At 39.0% G+C, this 25,085-nt stretch overlaps 1 protein-coding gene across 2 annotated transcripts in view; it reads right to left on the bottom strand.

Annotated features, from left to right (window-relative positions):
* Positions 1 to 4,541: 4,541 nt before the first annotated feature.
* The window catches only part of FNIP1 (folliculin interacting protein 1), a 155,056-nt gene continuing 134,512 nt past the window's right edge, over positions 4,542 to 25,085 (bottom strand). For both annotated transcript variants that reach the window (XM_023196726.2, XM_023196727.3), the window contains 3 exons: positions 14,652 to 14,849; positions 9,920 to 10,035; positions 4,542 to 7,592 (listed from right to left, as the gene is read on the bottom strand). In XM_023196726.2, coding sequence (XP_023052494.1) covers positions 7,514 to 7,592; positions 9,920 to 10,035; positions 14,652 to 14,849 — 393 coding nt within the window. In that variant the 3' untranslated portion in view covers positions 4,542 to 7,513. The remainder of the gene's footprint in view (positions 7,593 to 9,919; positions 10,036 to 14,651; positions 14,850 to 25,085) is intronic.

The following is a 25,085-nucleotide window of genomic DNA, read 5'->3' as shown; positions in this document are numbered from 1 at the left end:
TTTTGCTCTTGTTGCCCAGGCTGGAGGGCAATGGCGCGACCTCGGCTCACTGCAACGTCCCTTGAACTACTCAGGAGTTCAAGGGATTCTCCTGCCTTAGCCTCTCGAGTAGCTGGGATTACAGACGCCCACCACCACACCCGGCTAATTTTTGTATTTTTAGTAGAAATGGGGTTTCACCCATTTTAACCATATTGGCCAGGCTGGTCTTGAACTCTTGACCTCAAGTGATCCACTCAATTTGGCCTCAAAGTGCTGGGATTATAGGCATGAGTCTCTGCTCCCGGCCTAGGAAGTAACTCCTCTAAAGTAGAAATTCAACTTTGAATAATTGAGTAGATTTTTTTTAGTTTAGTTTTTTTTCACTTATAACAATCTCAAAACACATTTAAGTATTTGTGAGGATGTGAAGCAAGAGGAACTCTCTCAAACTGCTGGTTAAGTGCAAGTTGGCAAAGTTGGGAAGTCACTTTTGGCAAGGAAAAAAAAAAAAGTAATAAAGCTGAAACATAACACACCTTATGACAGCAAGTCCTTTCCTTGATATATGCCCTATAGCAGCAGTCCCCAACGTTTTACGGCACCAGGGACTGGTTTTGTGAAAGACAAATTTTCTGTGGGGGTTGGGGGAGGGTTTCAGTATGGAACTGTTCCAACTCAGATCATCAGGCATTAGATTCTCATAAGGAGCATGCAGCCTAGATCCCTCACATGTGCAGTTCATGATAGGGTTCCTGCTCCTAGAGAATCTAATGCCCCTGCTGATCTGACAGGCAGAGCTCAGGCAGTTATGCTTCCTTACCTCCTGCTGTGTGGCTGCTTCCTAACAGGCCATGGACCAGTACCAGTCTTCAGCCTGGGGACTGGGGACTGGGGACCCCTGCCCTATTAACAGAAAAGATGGACAAAAATGTTCATTATTCATAGAAGCCAAAAACTGGAAATAACCCAAATGTCCATCAATACTAGAAGGGATAAATTGTAAACTATTCATCCACAATGGCACATAGCTACATAGCACATAGTGATGATTCTCCAACATAATGTTGAGAAAAAAAGCAAAACAAAATACAGAGTATAATTACACACAGAGTTTAAACACAAGCAAAACTACGTCTTTCAGGGATGTATATACAGAGGTAAAATAATAAAGAGAAAGCAAGGAAATGAAGTCAGAGTGGTAGTGACAAAAATGAGATGGCAGAGAATTATGGTCAGGATAGGGCACATGGAGGAGGGGGCTTCTGGACTGCTGAAAATGATCTACTTATTGGCCTTAGTGATGGTTATATGAGTATATATTTACTCTGTTTTCTGTATATATTTCACGAGAAAGTATGCAAAAATAATTGGGTTTTGTCATTAGACAGCAGTAGTAAAAACTACATTAATATACATGGTGACTATCCGTAACTAAATTTAAGTATATATTTTCAAAATCTATCTTGTCCTTTACTATCTTGTATTATATTGTTATATACAGAGAAAAGTGAGGAGAGACAGTGAAGTTCTAATAGCTATTTTCAGACAAAAGGCAACCTCCAGGACAGGATTCACCAGTGTTAACTTGTATCTGAAAGAAAAATATAATGGTCTGAATGCAAGTAATTTATTAAATTGTGGGAAAATAAGGGCTTTTTCATTGGCTTAACTATTTATGTTTACTTACTACTACCTGACAGCACATTACATATGAGTAACATGTATATATATTTAATTTTTTTGGTCTATCCCCTCCACAAAAAGGAAAATATGTAAACTCTATGAAAACAGAAATAATGTATTATTTACTGGCATATCCCTAGTATTCAAACCTATGCCTAGCACATAATAGGTGTTGAATAAATATTTGCTGAATGACCAAAGAGAACTACAGACTAACTTATTAAGAGGGCATTTTGCTATTAGAAAGAGAGGTACTTGAATATCATGAACCTGCTCAACAGTGAAAAAAAAATATATATATATTTTTTGAAGAGAGGTACTTGATTGCTCTCCAGTGACAAAGATCATCTCTGGTTACATAGCTGTTGCATTGCAAAACTGAATGCTCAATAAATGGATGTAATCATATGTCCATCTTTCCAGAATAACTGCAAACCAACAAAAATGGGGTCAAGAGCTATGGTTTTAGAGCTCTGGTTTTAACAGTACCTGAAACGAAGTAAGGAATTGAGATTTGGAACATGCTAGAGACTGAGTCACTACTATGGACAAATAAGAGCTTTTACTGACTCAAATCCAGAAGGTCAGTTGTTATTATTGAATCAGAATCTCTGGGAGTGGGGGTCTAGGAACTCTTATTTTTCAAAAGCTACCCCAGGTGCTTCCAATATGCAACCAAGTTTGAGAACCACTTTTAAATTATAATAACTGTGATTCTAAACTAGTCTGATCCATTTTTAACCCCAGCCATTGTACCATACTAAAGAAGGACATTGACTTGTGTTAAACCAAATATGCCCAAGAATGTTATCACAAGATTCTTATGGAAATAATACCTTCCCTGTACTTACACATTTATCAACAGTTTCGTCCTTCCCCTTGAGACAATATAGGAAAGCAATACTGCCTTTATCATTATTTGAATTTGTGCACTGAGGTAAATATAAGGACTGTCCTTATTAAGATAGCCACTTGAAAAGGAAGGAAGCTCAAGCCTCTTTAACTTAATACTCTCCTTAGAGGAAATGTAGGTTTATTTGTGGGATGTTTAAGAAGACTGTTTAACCCAGATAGAGGTGTCTGCAATCTGATGAAGGGATCAGTCTAGATTCAGGTTCACCAGAAACAAAGTTAGTGTTAAAAGAAAGATAAGGAGAACCAGTCACCTGACTATTGGAAGAGAGAGGGTAACTGAGCATATGCTTTAAGACCAAAAGGACACTAAAGTTCTCCTGACAAATAATGGGTGGAAACATATTCTGTTTTGGACTGCTTGTATTTTTGGTGGTGGGGGGGGGGGCGGGGAGGGGAAGTCTCAACTAATCTTAAATTTAGAGCAAATAGGGAAAAGCCCAGCATGCAGTACGGAATAAAAACAGGAAGCACTACACTCCTCTATGTCCCCCATTTCTATCTGCCTAAGCTGTTCCCACTCACAGCTACAATTTTCCACCCCCACCTTGCACCTTCAGCTCAGGTTTGGTCCTACTTGCCACCCTACCCCACCTTTCATATTGGCAAAGACAAATGAAGAAATCCCGGATATCTTTACAATACAGCTGTCACCACATAGTAGTTGAGAAAACATTCTGGTCTGAGAGACAAGATGAACACACAGGAAAGACTGTGAGTTCAGAAAATCACATTAAAGTCTCTGTATTTCCTTTTCTCATTAGCAAAAATCTTCTCATAAATGTTACCAATTTTAAACCTTTAAAATAGCTGACAGCTGTTTCCCAAATACTTGAGACTTCTCTGCTTTGAAACAGTTCACTTATTCTCTTTGGTTAAATGTAAGAGTGATAATATGTAATATTATATGAAAACAGGTACATCAAAAAGTCCCTGGTCTAGTCCCGCCCCCAGGACTAACTATGCCCAGATCAACCTAGCCTGAGCAAGACAGCGTACCAATAAGCCTACTCACTGATGAGTCACTGCTATAGAGCAAGCACAAAGCTGACTTCCCTACAATACAGATGAAGACAATAGACTTGCTCAGTTACTTGTAAATCAGTGAACAAAGAGGATTAAAACCCAAACTAATCAGTCAATTTTTTGTAAAGTATAGTAATTTGTATTGAATACGTTCATTTTTATTTGAGACAGAGTTTTGCTCTTGTTGCCCAGGCTGGAATGCAGTGGCACGATCTCAGCTCACTGCAACCTCTAGAGGCTGAGGCAGGAGAGAAGCAACTCTCCTGCCTCAGCCTCCGGGGTAGCTAGGATTACAGGTGCCTGTCACTATGCCAGGTTAATTTTTGTATTTTTAGTAGAGATGGGGTTTCACCAAGTTTGTCAGGCTGGTCTCAAACTCCTGACCTCAGGTGATCTGCCCACCTCAGCCTCCCAAAGTGCTGGGATTACAGGCATTAGCCACCGCACCTGGCCTGTATTGAATACAATTTTCTTAACATTATATAACTTCTAGGTTTTAGATTGTTGGGTTCAGTTTGCTTTCATAAAAGCATTTAAAGAACTTCTCAATTTGTCACTGTAAGAAGATACTCTTATATTTTCTGTTACTATGTTTTTATTCATAAGAACATATGTTAAAAATTCTCACAACAGTAGGTGGGGGGCCACAGGAGGAAGGCTGGACAGATTATCTGGTAAAAGTAGCAGCCAAAAATTATTTAGCATTTGGAGTATGCCGGCACTGAGCTAAATCCTTAACATTCATTATTTCATTTGATTCTCACAACCACCTCATGAGGTAGATTCTATTAAATTACCAACATGGAAATACCAATGGGGAAAGGTCACATCCTTAGAAGTGTCAAACTCTGGACAAGAATCTAGGTGGTCTGACATCAGACATCAGTCCATAATGTTATGTATACCTTAATATATGAAAGAAAGACCAACACCATCCATCAAATTGACATGTGTATTTATTGCACAAATATCCCCTAGAACTGGGAGGTTATTATAATACAAGTGTACATTTGAGAAATGTATACAGAACAAGAAACAACTATGTACATTTTACATATCCAACATCTAAGTAACTTAGAAAAAGCAAACAATCTCATAAGACATCTACTAGAAGTAGGCATTATGTAAAATCTGTTTTTTTAAGTGATCATCCCCAGAGTATGCCAATTGGAACAAAACAAAATCTCTACTAGTATGTTTTTATTGCACTTAACGTTTTCAAACTCAAAATTAAGACATATTAATAAAAGCCAGAAATATTTAAAATCAAACCAATTAGTTTATATACAAGAAAAAATTAGTTTTAATTCTATAATGTAAAAGATCCCTTTTTTATTTCCTGTTTCAATAAACAGGGTTTTTTTTGATATGTAACAACTGTCTGTACCATAACTTGTAAAAATTATTTTGAACAAGCCAAAGCTCTTTTCACATTCATCATAATGACCACACTCCAAAGTAGCAGCAGCTCATTCCTTGGGCTTTGCGTAAGGAAAGAATGACTATGATGAAGGTAATAGAAATTATAGAGGGATTAGAAATTATAAAACTCAGGAATGGGAGGGAGGGGGAGGAAAAAAACAGTAACTCACGAATCCTATAAGGATTAATGATTCTTTAAGAAACTATAGGTCATTTCCTTCCCAGCAAAGCTTAGCTTTATGAACAACAGTAGCATGAGCCACCCACTTATTGAGGACTAGAATTTCTAAATGGTAATTAAACATTTTAAATAAAGAATAGTTTGATAGTTAAGGAAACACCCAGACATTATCCAACTGCTACATAGAGCTACAATAAAAAATAATAATGTACAAGGCTGGGCACGGTGGCTCACACTTGTAATCCCAGCATACTTTGGGAGGTCGAGGCAGGTGGATCACTTGAGATCGGGAGTTCAAGACCAGCCTGACCAACATGGTGAAATCTCATCTCTACTAAAAATGCAAAATTAGCTGGGTGTGGTGGCACACACTTATAATCCCAGCTACTTGGGAGCTGAGGCAGGAGAATCACTCGAACCTGGGAGGCAGAGGTTGTAGTGAGCTGAGATCGCACCGTTGCCCTCCAGCTTGGGCTACAAGAGTGAAACTCTGTCTCAAAAAAAAAAAAGGTACAATGACCCGCAAATGTATGAACTTTTTAATATTCTGAATTCTGCCAAAAAGACCAACTCATAGAATTCCAAAATTAGACAACTGGATAATTTTGCTAATGTACAGAATAAGAAAATTAAGCCAAAGAAAATATATCCACAAACACTCCTTGGCAGCAAGTCATCCATGGGAGACTTAGGTAATAACTGGGACTAGGTAAAAGATCATGGGCCAAACAGATTGCAGACACACTAATTTCAGGTTTACATTCCATTAAAACAACCATTTCTTCTTTGTCTAGTTGGAGGTCTCTTGAATACATACAGAGCAAGGCAAAATGTGACCCAATGCTATAAATTCAAGGTCAAAGACAACTTTCCATTATCTATTGAAAATTTAAACAGCAAGAATGGATGTATTATATAGTAAATATATTTAATAACTGAACAAGTGGTTTTCTTTTTTTAATCAATGATGAAATTATGATGAAAATAGTCAATGAAAGCAGAAACCAACTACTACTAGCATTAAAAGTCTCTTAGACCAGATAAGAAAAGAATAAACTATAATGTAGTATTCAAGTAAACTGAGGTAGTAGAGAGTATTGAAAACTGTATCCACCCACCTTTCTATTTACATTACTTACAAGAATTTGGTTCCATATTAGCCTTTCTTACAAGCAACATTCTATAGTATGTACAAAGGCAACAATTGAGAAGTGAAAATCTTTGAAAAAAATGCGCTTTTGGAAAGGAGGGGCTCTTAGAAAAAAAAAAGAATAATTTTAAGAGTTATAAGTTCTATTAGTGTAAATTGAGTATTATTAAGCAGTGAAACAAATATTCAGCTCCTATGGGTTCATGAGGGCTGATACCAAAAGCAAGGGCCTTGGCTACCTGAGCACTTTTAAAGAACATAGTATTGTTTTTGCCAATGCTTTGGTACAATTTTTAATCCTAATTTTCATTTATGTTAAATTAGTGAATATGCAAATATTAATATTTATAAGAATAGCTCACACTTACAAACAAATGATACAAAGTAGTATTCTCATTTTGGGAATCTCAGCCTTAAAAAAAAAAAGGTTGGCTTTACTTATATTTTAGAGTGTGTGAAACAGAAAAATCACCAATAAGTAACATTTCAGCATTATAGACAATACTAGTTGAAAATATATATTTTTTAAAGGCATGTTTACCAATCTTGTATTTCTACCTCTGCTTTTTTAAAAAAATAGGTACATATGTACACTTGGGTGGATAACATAACACATTTACACTCAATTATTCTGAGTTTGTTATAATTAATAGGCTGTTTAAAATACTTATTTTGAGAAATAACCAGAAATTAGCTGTTTTGAATTGCAAAACTAACAAATAATCAAGGTTTTATAGATCTCTGTACCTTAGAAATTAAAAATTGAAAACTACTGAAATAGCTATTTCTGAGCCATTAAATCATGAGACATTGTTGCTATTTATGAGTTGTGACAACACTGTAATGATCACATGAAACTCTTGATAATATTCATTTTGTAGAAATTTCTACCATACACTTTGGCTTTTTCAAATGCTTCAAAATTATTGTTGCTTTAATTTCATTTGTTTAAAAATCTACCACCACCCAAAAGTCCAGTCAAAAAGAAAAAGCCATCTGACATACACAGAATACACAATGCTACGCAGGATACCCTGGTGACTGACTCATTCAGATGGAAGTCTAAAAGAGAAAAAGAATCTCCATAAATGCATGTTGTGTCTGCTTCCTTGGTTTCTACTTATTTTCCCACCAATCTCTAGCAATCTTTAGGTATATTAAAGGAGTATTTGTGCAACATATGGAGAGTGAGTGCTTGCTACAGCAGCCAGAAGTGGAAGATCACTGGATTCAATCCTGAAATAAAGGGGAAAAAAATTTCAGTTTTGATTTTCTGTACCGAGGACATGAACTCTACAGGCAATAACCATCACCTGTAAGGTCACTATACCTCAACAGTTAAGGAGCTAGGCCACTCTGGCCAAAATGAAAAATTTTCAGTAAATAAAACACAGAATTACAGATGTGAGTAACAACGTCGTAAATGTAGGTAAGTGTCTCAATGACATGCTGATGGAACATGAATTTGGGCAAGGCACAATGACTAACAACTACAATCTAGTGTAATAATAGCTGGGTGCAGTGACTCATGCCTATAATCCCAACACTTTGGGAGCCCTAGGTGGGAGGATTGCTAAGCCCAGGAGTTCAAGACCAACCTAAGCAAGATAATGGCAAGATATTGAGACCCTATCTCCATGAAAAAATTTTAAAAACCAGCTGGGCATAGTGGTGTGTGCCCGTGGTACCAGCTACTCTGGAAGCTCAGGCAGAAGGATCTCTTGAGCCCGGGAGGTTGAGGCTGAAGTCAGCCATGTACCAACAGCAGGGCAACAGAGCAAGATCCTGTCTCAAAAATAAATAAATAAATAAAAAATAATAATAGTGTGTACCCAGATTGTTTTAGATTCAGATGTTTCTATAATAAGATACATTGGAAGTAATGGGAGCTACTTCAAAATACATCCTACCATAAATTTACAGGAAAAGAAAAATGGCTAATCAACACAGAAAATATTAATCAGACTCCCTCATGGTTAGAGAAACGTGAATAAAATCAGATGCCATTTTTTAGCTAGTAGCTTGGCAAAGATCAAATTTGGTTACAGACAGTAGTGAGAACAACACCTCTTACTGTTTGTGGGAATTCATATTGAAACTTTCTGGAGAGTATTCAGTATAATCTATCAAACTATCTATCAATACAGGCCCTTTAACCAAAAATTCTATTTCAAGGAATTTATCCTACAAATGTCAGAGCTTTATATTCAGTCTAGCATTGGTTTATAGTAGCAAAAAACTAAAAATAATCTAAATTCCAACATATAATGGAATGCTAGACAGCCATTAGGAAGAATGAGATTATTATGTGCTTATATGAACATTCAAGATATAGGAAAAGGAAAGCTGTACAAGGACACAAGAGTATAAGTCAAGTTAGATTTTTAAATAATATTCATTTAAAAATTCTATAAAACAATCTGTTAACAGTGTTTGAGTAGGGGTTGGAAGTTGGGGAAAGAAGACAATGACACTTTTCTTTGTATGCCAAAATGCACTGTAAATTTTGGTTATATGTATGTTACTTTTTAAAACTTGTCTTAAATATTTTTACATACAGGCATTAAACACCTCACTCCCCAGAAAAACAACATTATATCCTGTTATTGATTTTCCAAATACTGGAGAACAATTCTCTCTGTATAACTCAAGTCAAAATCATCAGGACTAGACCAACAGTGTGGTACTACAGAATATAAATAGGGTCTAAAGGAAAACAGATACAGAGTCATTCAAATCCCTAATTAGTCCCACCAGTGTGTGTGACATCTGGCATGTTAACTTACAGAATCATCTGTTTCCAACCTGGATAACATTGCCTACACACTGCAGGATGATAATAAGAATTAAGAAATAACACTAGTAAAAAATTTTAATTTGGTTTCTGACATATAGTAGGTTCTCAGTGATACTGGTTTCTTTTCCCATCATAAAAGCAAAATTAGATAAAAGTTCTAGCTTGTTTTGCTTTCTTTAATGGCATTTCAAGAAATGATTAATATGAACCCACCTAAAGTGGCCAGAGAACACAAGAAAAGTGACCACAGAACATAATGAAATAGGGCCATACTATGCTTCCCCACCAACTTCCCATTCCTCCTTCAGTAGGCATTTTTGATAACTGTTTTCTGCCAGAGAATAATGCAGTGTAGACAGACATAATACGTAGTTAATGGGGAGGAAGGAGTAATATATGGATAACGTATTACCATCCTCAGACTTCTGTTACCTCAATCAGCTCATTTAGAAGGCAGGGCAGATACTTAGAATAATGAGTTTGCAACATACGTAATAAATAAAAATGACTATGTACTTATTTTTCTCAGAAAAAAATTCAGATTTTAATTCATTCTGATTATATTCTCAACCGACTGTATATAATGGCACAAAGAATAATGCCTTTCAGGTTATTATATGGTACAGGGCAACCTAAATGATAACAGCTTCCAGCTTCTAATAGGAAGCTTCTAATACATAAAAGAAAAAAGGGCAATTCTGAGGAACATTCCTTGCATGATGACAGAGCAATGAAAGCAAAGCCAGAAAAGAAACCATTAACATACCCTAGAACCACTCCCAGCTCCTTGACATGAACACGCATCTGCCCCCTCAGGTATTCAGACAGCATTTTACTTTTGAAATATAGCTCCTGCAACCGGTCTTCAAGATGCATTACACACTGTAGTTAGGAAGGAACCAAGAACCAGGTCAGAAAACAGTTTGCAACTCTCAGTCATGGCAAACTCTAAAACATAATGTTTTTGACAATTCTGTTTATTTATTTCAACATGAACTAAAATTTGGAGCACATTCTTAAAGTATGTAGTTTTAGCTAAAGACGGAAGTGAACCTTTTTCTAGCTCATATCAAAGATTACCTTCTACAGCATTTTTTTTTTAAACTGTGCTAAAAATACACATACAATTTGCCCTTTTAACCATTTTTGTTTGTTTGTTGTTTGTTTTTGAGACAGAGTCTCGCTCTGTCACCCAGGCTCAAGTGCAATGGCATGATCTCAGCTCACTGCAATATCCACCTCCCGGGTTCAAGCGATTCTTCTGCCTCAGCCTCCTGAGTAGCTGGGACTACAGCCATGCACACCACACCCGGCTAATTTCTTTTGTATTTTTAATAGAGACAGGGTTTCACTACGTTGGCCAGGCTGGTCTCAAACTCCTGACCTCAGGTGATCCACCCACCTCAGCCTCCAAAGTGCTGGGATTACAAGTGTGAGCCACTGTGTCCAGCCCCAAAACCATTTTTAAGTATACTTCAGTGGCACTAAGTACAGTCAAAATGTTGTGCAACCATCACTACTATCCATTTCCAAAACTGCTTTCACTATGTTTTTATTCCAAATTTGATAAATGTAAAATTTTTACAAATTAATACTTTTCAAATGTATTTACACAGGAAAGGATGTATTCTCCTGTGGAGAATAGAAAACAGTTTGCAAAAGTTCATAAAGAATGCTATGTAGTTCCCCAATTTCTAAGCTGAAAGACTGAAAATTAAAACACATCTGGGCATGGTGGTTCACACTTGTAATCACAACACTCTGGGAGGTGGAAGCAGGAGGATCATCTGAGGGCAGGAGTTCGAGACCAACCTGGGCAACATAGTGAGACTGTCTATACAAAAAAAAAAAAAAAAAAAAAGGCATTAGCTGAGCATGGTGACATGTGCCTGTAGTTTTAGCTACTCAGGAGGTTAAGGCAGGAGGACTGCTTGAGCCCAGGGTTTTGAGGGTGCATTGAGCCATGACTACTACCGCAATTCAACCTGGGCGACAAAAGTTAAAAAACAAAAACAAAAACCTAAAACACATACAATTTGTTTAATGTCAATTAACTTGTTCTATTTACTAAAATAGGTGATTTATCATGTGAATTGATGCTAAACATATTTGAGGAAAAAACAGAAGTTTCAGGCGCTAAGCATTAAATTCTTGCAGAGTGTTCCTTTCCAATGAAAATCAGCTATTAAAAGTTCCTAATAAAAATCCACTTTATCACTGGAAAAACACAACCAAATGGTTGTGGTTTTATAGCGTATGTTTTTTTTCACAATGCTTTAGGCTGATAATGCCATAAGAAAATTTCAACTGCAGAATATATGTAGATATAAAATATGTAATATAATTTACTGTATTAACCACTTTACAGTATATAATTCCATAGTCCTAAGAGCATTCAGTGTTGTGCAACCATCACCACCATCCATTTCCAGAACATTTCATCATCTCAAAAACTCTGTACTCATCATCTCAAACAAAAACTCTGTATTCATTAAACAATAACTCCTTATTCTCTTTTTTCCCGCAGCTCCTGGTAACCACTATTTTAGTTTCAGTCTCTATGAATCTGCCTATTTGTGGTATCTCATATATAGTGGAACCATACAATATTTGTCCTTTTGTGTCTAGTTTATTTCACTTAGCATAATGCTTATGAGATTCATCCATGTTGTAGCATGTATTAGAATTTCAGCCCTTTTCATGGCTGAATAAATATTGCATTGTATGTATTATACCAAATTTTGTTTATCCATTCGCTGATGGACGCTTGGGTTATTTCTAACGTTTGGCTATTGAGAATAATGTTTCTATGAGCAACAGCATACTGCCTGAATCCCTGCTTTTAATTGTTTTTAGTATAAACACAGAAGTGGAATTAACAGATCATATGGTAATACAATGTTAAACTTTTTGAGGAACAGCCAAACTTTTCCCACAGTTCCCGCACCACTTTACATTACCATCAACAATGCATGAGGGTTCCAAGGTCGCCACATCTTGGTCAATACTTACTATTTGTTGTGAATTCTTTTTATCATAGTCATCTTTACAGGTATTGAATGGCAGCTCACTGTAGTTTTATTTGCATTTCCCTAATGCCTAATGATATTGAGCATATTTTCATGTGCTTATTGGCCATTTGTATATTTTCTTTGGCAATATGTCTATTCAAGACCTTTGCCATTTTTTAATTCAATTGTTTGCTTTCTGTTGAGTTGTAGGAGTTATTTATATATTCTGAGTATCAATCCCTTTTGAGATATATGATTTGCAAATATTTTCTATTTTATAGGTTGTCTTTTCACTCTGTGATAGCTAATAAACAAAAGTTTTTAACTTGATGAAGTCCAATTTATCTATTTTTTTTACTTTTGTTACCTATGCTTTTGGTTTCAAATTCAAGAAGTCACTGCCATATCCAATGTCAAAAAGATTACCCCCTAGGTTTTCTTGTAAGTTTTATAGTTTTAGCTCTTAAATCTTTGATCCATTTGGAGTTCATTTCTGTATATGGCATAATTCATTTGCATGTGGCTATCCAGTTTTCCCAGCATCTTTTGTTGAAAAGACTCCTTTCCCTGTTGAATGGTCTTGGCACCTTTGTTGAAAATTAATTAAACTTACATGTGAGGGTTAACTTTTAGGATCTCCATTCTGCTTCATTGGTCTATATGCCTGTCCTTATGCCAGGAGCACAATGTTTTGATTACTGTAGCTTTGTAATAAGTTTTCAAACCAAGAAATGTGAAATCTACCAACACTGTTGTTTTTCAAGATTGTTTTATCTCTTTGGGGTCACTTGAGATTCTTAATGAATTTTAAGATGGGTTTTTCTATCTCTGCAAAAAATATCAATTGGATTTTGATAGGGATTACATTTAATCTGTAGATAACTGTGAACAGTAATGGCATTCTAATGATACTAATTCTTTCAATCCAAGAGCATGGGAAGTGCTTTCATTTACATATGTCCTTAATTTCTATCAATAATGTTTTGTACCTTATAGTGTACAAGTGAGTCTTTTGTCTCCCTAAATTTATTCCTAAGTAATTTATTCTTTTTGGTGCTATTGTAAGTGGAATTGTTTTCTTAATTTCCTTTTCAGAGTGTTCATTGTTCAAACAAGTATACAGAAATGCAACTTATTTTTATGGGTTTGAATTATGCAAATCTGCTTAATTTGCTTATTAGCTCTACCAGTTTTTTGTGGAATCTTTATGTTTTCTATGTACGAGAAGATCATATCATCTGCAAACAGAGATAATTTTATTTCCTCTTTTCCAATTTTGAAGTCTTTTGTATTTTTCTTGCCTGATTGCTCTGGCTAAAACTCTCAGTAGCATGTTGAACAGAAGTAGTCAAAGTGGGTATCATTGTCTTTTTACTAATCTGAAGGAAATATTTTCAGTCTTCCACCACTTAGTGTGATGTTGGCTATGGGTTTGTCATAGATATCCTTTATCATCTTGAACTACAGGGCTTTTTAACTATGCTATGTTACAGTTCTCCTAATAAATGAAAGAAAGAACCTTAAAAGTTAGATATGGGGTCTTTTACCAGGAAGAGGTTACCAGTATTACAAAGAGATCAATCAAAGTCCTGACATGACAACGAGGATCCAGAATGTACTGGCATTCTACACAAAGCTGGGACATGTTGCATGACTATACTATACATGATCAAAAATTTTGGCTGCTGAAATCAGAACATACAGACATGTACACATCCCTTTCTGTCTTAGCTTGGGCTGCCATAACAAAGTATCATAGACTGTGTGGATTAAAAAAAAAAAAACAGATATATAGCTGGGCATGGTGGCTCATGCCTGTAATCTCAGCACTTTGGGAGGCTGGGGCAGAAGGAACACTTAAGCTCAGGAGTCTGAGACCAGTCTGGGCAATGGGGCAAAATGCCATCTCTACTAAAAAAATGCAAAATATTAGTCAGGCGTGGTAGCACGTGCCTGTAGTTCCTGCTACTCAGTAGGCTAAGGCAGGAGGATCACCTGAGCCCAAGAAGTCGAGGCTGCAAGGAGCCAAGATCGCACCGCTGAGCTCCAGCCCAGGTGATGGGATTAAGACACTGTCTCAAACAAACAAAAAACCCCAGATATTTATTTTCTGACAGTTCTGGAAGCTAGAAATACAAGACCAAGGTGCAAGCACGGTTGGGTTCTGGTAAGGGCTCTCTTCCTGCTGGCAGACAGTCATTTTCTCACTGTGTCCTCACATGGTGGAGAGAACAAGCTTTCTCTCTCTTCCTCATCTTCTTAGGCCACTAATACCATCATGAGCACCCCACCCTCAAGACCTCATCTTACCTTAGATACCTCCCAAAGACCCTGTCCCCAAATACTGTCACACTGGGAATTAGGGCTTCAATATATGAATTCAGGCAATGACACAAACATTCAGTCCCTAACAGCTTTTTTTCAGAAAAACAATGATGAGCTTTAAACAGTGCTTAAAGTAATGCAAGCGTCGTTACACATACTTACAAAATTTGGAGACAAGTTATGCTTATAAAGCTGAAGTGTGGAATGAAGCAGATTAGAAACAAGACTGGAAACCAATACTTCCTTTCCCAATTTATTATCTGTCACTCGTCTCTGGCTACTGGCCACTTGAACAGTCCATTTATCCATGTCAGCTATAATACAGACAGCTTCTGCTATTGGTTCATCCAAAACTGGATGCTGGAAATAAAAGAATAATTCATCTTATGATTAGCAAATGAAGTTTCCAAAAATAATGGTAATTTAGCAATGAAGGTTTACTAAACAAAAACAGAAAAAAATATTAAACTTCAATATTTCAATATCTCCTTGACCAAGGAGAATAATTAACTCATTAACAAATACCCTGAGACATATTATAGATATCATCATAGATACTTTGTATTCATTACAAGGACTTTGTATTATTTAGTCCAAAACTTAACTTTCAACAGTCTTTTGATCATTCATTAAGTTGACAAATGTATTCTCAACTATGTGCCCGGCAATTGAAAGAAAATGTTTTTTAACCTGAAAGAGACAAACGTTTTACTTTATTTTATTTTGAGACAGTCTCGCTCTGTCACCAGGTTGGAGTGCAGTGGCGCGATCTCAGCTCACTGCAAGCTCTGCCTCACGGGTTCAAGTCATTCCCCGGCCTCAGCCTCCTGAGTAGCTGGGTCTACAGGCACGCACCACCACGCCTGATTAATTTTTTGTATTTTAGTAGAGACAGGGTTTCACCATGTTGGCCAGGATGGTCTCGATCTCCTGACCTTGTGATCTGCCCACCTCGGCCTCCCAAAGTGTTGGGATTACAGGCATGAGCCACTGCACCTGGCCTAACAAACATTTTAAAAATAGAACAGGACAGGACAGGACAGATGCTGTGGCTCACATCTATAATCCCAGCACACTGGGAGGCTGAGGTGGGAGGACTGCTTAAGGCCAAGAGTTTGAGACTAGCCTGAGCAACATAACCAGACCTCCTCTCTACAAAAAATCTAAAAAATCAGCCAGGAATGGTGGCAAGCACCTGTAATCCCAGCTACTTAGGAGGCTGAGGTGGAACGATTGCTTGAATCCAGGAATTCAAGATTGCACTGATCTAAAACTGTGCCACAGCACTCCAGTGTGGGTCAAAGTAAAGTAAGACACTATCTCAAAAAAAACCACAGAAAACAAAGACCATAAAACAACAACAACAACAACAAAAACAAGACTTATTCACACAAATAAGTCAGTGGTAAGATTCTGTGCTAACTATCCCAATATGTCAGGCATTAATATCCCGCAGCACCAGAGAAGGTATTCCTTGATGTCATGAAGTACTTTGCTGCCTACGTGAATTAGATTTTTCTGTTTGACTAAGACATCTGTCCAGAGTATGAATACAGCAGTTAAAAATGGGACACAGCAAAATATGTAACAGAGTTCTCCAAGATACATTGTTAAGTGAAAAAAAAAATTCAGTCTGGGCATGGTGGCTCACTTCTGTAATGCCAGCACTTTGGGAGGCCGAGGTGGACCTATCACCTAAGCTCAGGAGTTTGAGACCAGCCTGGCCAATATGGTGAAACCCCAACTCTACTAAAAATACAAAAAATTAGCCAGGCATGGTGGCGGATGCCTGTAATCCCAGCTACTCAGGAGGCTGAGGCAGGAGAATGGCTTGAACCCGGCAGGCAGAGGTTGCAATGAGCTGAGATCGTGTCACTACTCTCCAGCCTGGGCAACAAGAGCAAAATTCCGTCTCAAAAAAAAAAAAAAAGTCACTATACATACAGTTATGTTTCTAAAAATTCGGATCTACATCTAAATGAAAATGTATAGAAAAAAGAAAGAAAATACTCAAACCAAGTATGCAGTACTGAAGATTTCTGTGAAGAAGCAGGAATATTAAGAGTATGAAGAACTTTTACTTTTTACTTTGTATATCTTTACACTGTTTGAATTTTTTCATTTTTCTTTATTTTTTTGAGACAGAGTCTCACTCTGTCACCAGGCTAGGCTGGAGTACAGTGGTGTGATCTCAGCTCACTGCAACCTCCGCCTCCCAGGTTCAAGTGATTCTTCTGCCTCAGCCTCCTGAGTAGCTGGGATTACAGGTGTGTGCCACCATGGCCGGCTAATTTTTTTACTTTCAGTAGAGACAGGGTTTCACCATGTAGGTCAGGCTGGTCTCGAACTTCTGACTTAGCAATCTGTCCACCTTGGCCACCCAAAGTGCTGGGATTACAGGCATGAGCCACCACACCCAGCCCTTATTTGAATTTTTATCACAAGTATTTACTTTCATTGTTAAAAATGTTAAGACAGTGAAAAATAATACTTTAACTCATATATACATAGTCATGAAAGAGCCACAAGGTATATGGCTATGTCCTTGCCTTCCCCTGGTTTACAAACAAAGACCAAAAATGACAATTAAGTACAGAGCATGACTGCCAGAAACAGATAGTGACCCTACCTTTAATATTTTTCTGTGTTTGGAAAGGTAAGGATTTTTTTACTACTGGCCAAATGGAATAGCAGCAACAAGACTGAGAGTAAAACATTTATAATATGAAATACTCAGACCCATGGCTTTTCCTCTCTATCTTTTAATGTTACTACACTTAGGATAAGGTACTACTATAAGGACAAAAGTTTACTCCTGGATAAGCCCAGGTTTAGCATCCTCAAATGATATTACTTTGCCTAGTTAATGAACACCTACTCTGAATAAAGCTGCTTCCTAGACAAGAAACAAACACAACAGAACTCATAGACTTGTGAGGGAGATCAAAATAAGTACATCTAGCTTTAAAAAAAAAAAAAAAAAAAGTGTTACTGATGAAGCAGAAACCAAGTGCTGGGAAGCAGAGGAGGGCAATCGTGGGATCCGTGTGATAGGGAGTTTCGCAGTGAAAGGGACATAGGAATATGACATTGAAGTGTATAGACAGAATTACTGGTGAAAAAATGGGAGCAGAACATAGATAATTCAGTAAGACTCAGAAATAGAAGTAGATGTAAATGGCTACATTTGTGAGAAATGATATAGAGAAATAAGAAGAGAATGGCAAAAAGTCCAGAAATATACCTTGGGAAGATTTTCCATGGAGCCCCAAATTTATATTTGTTTTTTATAAAACAGTATTCAAATATTTATTCGTCTCTTGCCAAGGATAAAACACTTTGTTATTCATCACTTAATTATGGAAATATAATTTTGGCAAAGATATATACGTCTGTGATATTGTGAAATATATTCAGCTGACCAACAACATGGGTTTGAACTGAAGGTCCACTTAAATGCCAATTTTTCCCAATATAATATATGGGTAAAGTTTTTGGAAATTTGCAATAATCTGAAAAATTTAAAGAGACAAAACTGTGTAGCCTAGAAATATGGAAAATAAGAAAAAGTTAGGCATGTCATGAATACATAAAATATATATGGATGCATGGCGCAGTAGTGTGCATTTGTAATCCCAGCTACTGGGGAGGCAGAGGCAGGAGGATCAACTGAGCCCAGTAGTTCGAGAGACTAACCTGAGCAACATAGTAAGACCCATCTCAAAATAAACAAAAAAATGTAGATAGTATATTTTATCATTTAGTACTGTAAAATACACACAAATCTACTATAAGTTAAAATATATAAAAACTTACACACTTACAAAGCATACAAGGTGACATTCACAGCCCAGAGAAATGTTAACAAATGTATAGTATTAAATACATTTGTTTGTATTTAATATACTTATGACATATTAATATAGTTTAATACAGTTTAAATAACATTTAATATAGTTATAACATAATATAGTTATGATTATAACTGCATAAAACTAGCTATAGTACCTACTGTACTAATGTAATAGTTTTGTAGCCACTTCCTGTTGCTATTGCCCAGAGTTCAAGTTGCAAGCATGTACTTCAAACACCCTGCCAACTTAATCATCTCTGCACGAGCAGTTCCGCTCTCCAATAAACAGCATATCTCAGTTAAAAACTACTCTCTTTTCGAGACCATCCTGACTAACACAGTGAAACTCCGTCTCTACTAAAAATACAAAAAAAAAAACAAAAATTAGCTGGGCGTGGTGGTGGGCACCTATAGTCCCAGCTACTCAGGAGGCTGAGGCAGGAGAATGGCATGAACCTGGGAGGCAGAGCTTGCAGTGAGCCGAGATCACGCCACTGCACTACAGCCTGGGCAACAAAGCGAGACTCCATCTCAAAAAAAAAAAAACAAAAAACAAAAACTAATCTCTTGGGAGGCTAAGGCAGGGGGATCCCTCAAGCCCAGGTGTTGAGGCTGCAGTGAGCTATGACTGCACCAAGGACTCCAGTCTGGGTGACAGAGTGAGACTCTGTCTCTAATAAAACACAAAGACAAAAAGATAACAAATAAAACTGATGTCTAAAGGTTCTCATGTATTTTTCATCGTTAGTGTGACACAGCAAACCCTGAATAATATCATGGGACCCACATGGAGTACCACTAGTGACGCTGGAAATGCTCTCAAGAAAAGTAGAGAGAAGACAAGACATTATAAGAAAAACCTGAATGGCTTGATATAGACCATAGATTAAGTAGCTGTGGTTACCCATCATTTCGAGATCAATGAATCCACCATGAGGACTGTTTTAAAATAAGAAAAGGAAATTTGTGAAGCCGTCACTGCAGCAATGCCACTAGGTGTGAAAACCACGCACTTTTGCAGAATACCTTTTAAATCTCATAATGAAAATGCAGCTCTTATGTGGGTACAGGGTTGCTGTAAGAAAGCTCTAACTATAGACTCTAATACTATTTTTTAAATGAAGTCATTATATGACAACTTAAAGCAAACGGAGGGTAAAGGATCTAAAGCTGGAGAATTTAATGCTAAGAAAGGATGGCTTGATAATTTTAGAAAGAGTTATAGCTTAAAAAATATCAAGATAACAGTTTTTGCTGACCCAGAGGCAATACACAAGTTCTTAGACACCATCAAGAAAATCATAGAGGACAAAAGATATCTGCCTGAACAGGTTTTTATTGCAGATGAAAGTACCCTATTGTGGAAAAAGACACCACAAAGTATACTTATTAGTAAGGAAGAGGAGCAAGCACCAAGATTTAAGGCAGGAAGGGATAAGCTAACTCCACTGTTTCGTGTAAATGCAGTCAGGATTAGATCAGAACTACCCTTATATATAAAGCTGCTAACCTCTGGACCTTGAAGGAAAAAAGATAAACACCACCCCTGCAAGTCTTCTGATTGTACAATAAGAAAGCCTGAAAAAAACCTATTTTTCTGGATTGAATCCACCCATGCTTTTTTTTTTTTTTTTTTGAGACAGTCTCGCTGGGTCACCCAGGAGGCTCACTGCAACCTCCAACTCCCAGGTTCAAGGATTCTCCTGCCTCAGCCTCTCAAGTAGCTGGGACTACAGGCACCTGTCACCGCGCCTGGCTAATTTTTGTATTTTTAGTACATACGGGTTTTCACTATGTTGGCCAGGCTGGTCTCGAACTCCTGACATCATGATCCGCCCACCTTGGCCTCCTAAAGTGCTGGGATTACAGGCATCAGCCACCACGCCTGGCCCCACCCATGCTTTATATCTAAAATCAAGAAGTACCTTGCCAGTAAGTGACTGCCTTTTAAAGTTCTTATGTTGGACAATGCCCCTGGCCACCCAGAACCCTATGAGTTTAACACTGAGAGTGCTGAAGTGGTCTAATTGCCCCTAAACACATCTCTAACTCAGCCTCTAGATCAGGGTGCCATAAGGACCATTAAACACAATATTCTATAAAAATGATTGTCAGTGCTATGGAAAAGAACCCGAATGGAGAGAACATCATGACAGTCTGAAGAATCACCCCATAGAAGATGCCATTGCTGTTATAGAAAAAGCCACAAAAGCCATCAAGCCTGAAATAATAACTTCCTGCTGGAGAAAACTGTGTCCAGATGTTGCGCACAGAATTTAACAACAGAGCCAATCAAGGAAATCATGAAAGAGCTTGTAAATATGGCAAAAAAAAAAAAAATGGTCGATGAAGGCTTTCAAGATATGGATCTTGCAACTTTGGGAGGCCGAGGCGGGCAGATCACGAGGTCAGGAGATCGAGACCATTCTGGCTAACACAGTGAAATCCTGTCTCTACTAAAAATACAAAAAATTAGCCAGGCATGGCGGCGTGAGCCTGTAGTCTCAGCTGCTGGGGAGGGTGAGGCAGGAGAATGGCATGAATCCAGGATGCGGAGCTTGCCGAGATCGTGCCACTGCATTCCGGCCTGGGCGACAGAACAAGACTCCATCTCAAAAAAAAAAAAAAAAAAAAAAAAGATATGGATCTTGCAGAAATTCAAGAGAGCTAACAGACATCATACCAGAGGAATGAACAGAAGACAGCTCGACGGAGATGAGTGCTTCCAAACCAGTGCCAGACAATGAGGAACAAGACGCAGAAGCAGCAAGGCCAAAAAACAAGTTGACGTTAGACAATCTAGCAGAACGGTTCATATTATTCAAGACTGATTTTTATTTCTTTTACTGCATGGGCCCTTCTATGATACTGAAATCACCTTTGCAAAAGTTGTATTAGTGAGAACATCATGTAACAGTGAACTAAGCTAACCCAAAACCCATCTTGCCTTTCCCTTAATTATTCCTGGGGTATGGGGCCAAGCTAACTTTGGGAGACCATTTAGGCTACAGTATTTTTGGGTTTTTTTTAAGGTGTGCAATTTTATTCAACTGGTCTCAAGTCAGTGTACAGGTAAGCCCTGGCTGCCTCCACCCACTCCAAGGGTGACCAAAAGCCTTCATACATCTCAAGTTGGGGGACAAAAAAGGGGGGCCACGAAGGCTGATCATTCAAAGTAAAACAAAATAAAAAAGCATTAAGGTGAAGATTAAAAAATTTTGCATTACATAATTTACACAAAAGCAATGCTATTACCTCCCCTGTGTGGACTCAGGAGAGGACTGGGCCATTCTCCTTTGAGAGAAGTGGGGTGGCTTTTAGGAGGGCAGGGGACTTCCTGTAGAAATGCATTTCACAATATTTGGAATGACTATTAGAAAAAAAGAACAATGTACAATCAAAGTCCTCGGCCACATTGTAGAACTTTGGCGGATGCTCGCTCCAGCCGACTACTGTCACCTTCACTGTTCCAGTTTTTAAATCCTGAGTCTAGCCAAAAAAAAAAAAAAAAAAAAAAAAATCACCACCAAAAACAAAAAAACAAATAAAGCCATGCCAATCTCATCTTGTTTTCTGCACAAGTCAGGTTTTGTCAAGAAAGGGTGTAACGCAACTAAGTAACAATCCGCCTAGAAGCATTTGTGGTGAACGATGGAGAGGCCGGACTCACTGTACTCCTGCTTGCTGATCCACATCTGCTGGAAGGTGGACAGCAAGGCCAGGATGGAGCCGCCCATCCACATGAAGTATTTGCGCTCTCAGGAGGAGCAATGATCTTGATCTTCATCACGCTGGGCACCAGAGTGATGCTCTCCTCTGCATCCTGTTGGCAGTGCCAGGGTATATGTTGCCAGGGTATACCAAACAAAACTGTGTTGGCGTACAGGTCTTTGCGGATGTCCATGTCACATTTCATGATGGAGTTGAAGGTAGTTTTGTGGATGTCACAGCATTCCATGCCCAGGAAGGAAGGCTGGAAGAGTGCCTGAGGCAGTGGGAGGGCTCATTGCCAATGGTGATGACCTGGCCATTGGACAGCTCATAGCCCTTCTCCAGAGAGGACTGGAGGCCGCCATGGCCATCTCCTGCTCAAAGTCTAGGGCGACATAGTATAGCTTCTCCTTGATGTCACACACGATTTCCCACTCGGCCATGGTGGTAAAGCTGTAGCTGTGCTCAGTGAGGATCTCCATGAGGTAGTCAGTAAGGTCCCGGCCAGCCACGTCCAGACACAGGATGGCATGGGGGAAAGCATAACCCTCCTAGATGGGCACAGTGTGGGTGACCCCATCACTGGAGCCCATCACGATGCCAGTGGTACGGCCAGAGGTATACAGGGACAGCATGGCCTGGATGGCCACATACATGGCTGGGGTGTTGAAGGTCTCAAACATGATCTGGGTCATCTTCTTGTGGTTGGCCTTGGATTCAGGGGGCTCTCAGTCAGCAGCACAGGGTGCTCCTCAGGAGCCACATGCAGCTCGTTGTAGAAGGTGTGGTGCCAGATCTTCTCCAGGTCATCCCAGTTGGTGATGATGCCATGCTTGACGTGGTACTTCAGGGTCATGATGCCTCTCTTGCTCTGAGCCTTGTCGCCCACATAGGAGTCCTTCTGACTCATGCCCATCATCATGCCCTGGTGCCTCAGGTGCCACATGATGGAGGGGAAGACAGCCCAGGGCATTGTTGCCCGTGAAGCAGACCTTGCACATGCTAGAGCTGTCGCTGATGACAAGCGCAGCAATATCATCCATGGTGATGACAAGCGCAGCAATATCATCCAGGGTGTGGATGGGCGGCAGAGTGGTGAGGGTGAGGCTCTGTGTTTGCAGGGTGGACACAGTCTTGGTGGCCCAGGCTACAGTTTAAATGATAATAGGCCTCGCCCAAAACTCAACTGCTTTTGTAAAGCTAAAAGGAAGCCATCAGGCTGAAACGAGGAGAGGAGTTTGAGTCCTGCTAAGGCACAGACATTATTCTGGAGGTTATAAGAAATGAAACTTTCCCAATTGCAAATAACACCACTATTGTACACTGGCATTTTGAGATATCTTTCCAGGTATTCTTGCATGTCTGACACCCTTGGCTCCACCTGGACTGACAACCCACTCCTGTAGCCCCATCCAGAAGCGAGTTGGCCCCAGGAGGACAGCTTCAACCCCCTATGATTTCTGCCCCACCCAATCAGCCGCAATTACCTGTTACCTGGCCACCCCACCCCTTCCTCCAAACTGCCTTTAAAAAACCCCTAACCTACAAGCTTTAAAGGAGATGATTTGAGTATGAACTCCAACTCCCACATGGGGTGGCTGACCTTGTGTCTACTGAACTTTTTCTCCACTACAATACCATGGTCTGTCTTTATGTAGTGGGCAGGAAGAACCCCTGGGTGGTTACAAATTTGGGGGCTTGTCTGGGATCACCCTTGTGGCTACCTGCCCACGGTTTGGCAGTCCCCCACAAGCAACAGATCCAGAGGCCAGCCCAAGCGGCTGCAAAGTTCTCCCGGACTGGGGGCTGATGCTGGCACTATCTCTACCAGCAACACACTGCTGGCCCATGGATTTAATTGCAGTAGAGAAATTGTTCCTGTAAAGACATCTCTAAACTGGTCTGGTGGGTATTCTAGGTGGTGCCAATGCCTCCTTTCTTCTCCTAACTGGTTTGGCTTCTTAAGGGATCTAAGTTTGGCCCCTTCAGGGATCTTGATTGGCTCTCCCTAATTAGTATGAAGGGTCTTGGTTGGGGAGACTTCTCCTCAAAAAGGAAGATTTCAGGGAGATTTCTCAGAGAATAGGTTACTTTGGAAAGCATACTCTTGGAATTCCTGCTTAGTAATCTTGGTCTGGGAGACCTTCTGTCCATCTTTTCTTTGTTGTATGTGTGTGTTTGTACATCTAGAGGGGATCTCTAAAGGAACTGGTGATGGAAGTCCAGCAGACCTAACTTGGAGAACCTTCCTTATTTGATCACATTCGCTGAGCAGTGAAGGAAGTTCAACAGGTTTGACCTGGGGTGACTGTCTGCTCTTCATGTTGTCCAGACATCACCCAATGAATTCCCAGTCAGAGGTCATCCCTCCCTATGTTGAGTGGATCAAAGATGACAGGGATGCACTGGAAAAAGTTTGAGCCCTGACAAGTCAGTTTTAGGTGCTGAGCAAAGTGACTACTGTCTGTTTTGTTGTATGTGTGTGTTTCACTAGGTTGAGATAAAGAATGTTAATTTGGTGGTCTCTCGCCCCTCTCCCTCGCTCTCCCGCACAGCCTATTGGGTGAAATCTGACAAAGTCGAGAGGTTTTTGCCTATGGTTCCGTGAAACACACAAAAGTAATTTTCCTTTGTGACTATGGTGCGGTGGCCAACACTGCCAGGGTCGCTCAGGGAAAGGGAAATCAGAAACCCGCCGTGCTGACAAAAGGTAAGAATTTCTTACCTGTGAGGCTTCTGGCCTCTCTCTCTCTGAGCAAATCAGGTAAGTTAATGGTAAAAATCACTGTTGATTAATAAGAAAAAGGATCTGTGAGAGGTTACTCTGAGGTTGCAATGATTCTGGTATACTTCTCGATGGGTCAGTTATAAACTTTGCTGTGGGTCCCTGAAACAAAAACTAAATGAGGCTTCCCTCTAATCTTGTTTTACATCCTTGAGAGCATGACTTTGTGACCACAGAAAGGAGGATTGGTCTCCACCATCCAGAGAACAGGAATTTTCAAGTTCATGTCAGGCACCCAATCTGAAAG

The sequence above is a fragment of the Piliocolobus tephrosceles genome, chromosome 4 (genome assembly GCF_002776525.5).
Source record: "Piliocolobus tephrosceles isolate RC106 chromosome 4, ASM277652v3, whole genome shotgun sequence".
NCBI classification, from domain to species: domain Eukaryota; kingdom Metazoa; phylum Chordata; class Mammalia; order Primates; family Cercopithecidae; genus Piliocolobus; species Piliocolobus tephrosceles.
Note: the sequence above shows the minus strand (reverse complement) of the source record. Positions and strands in the feature narration are given on the sequence as shown.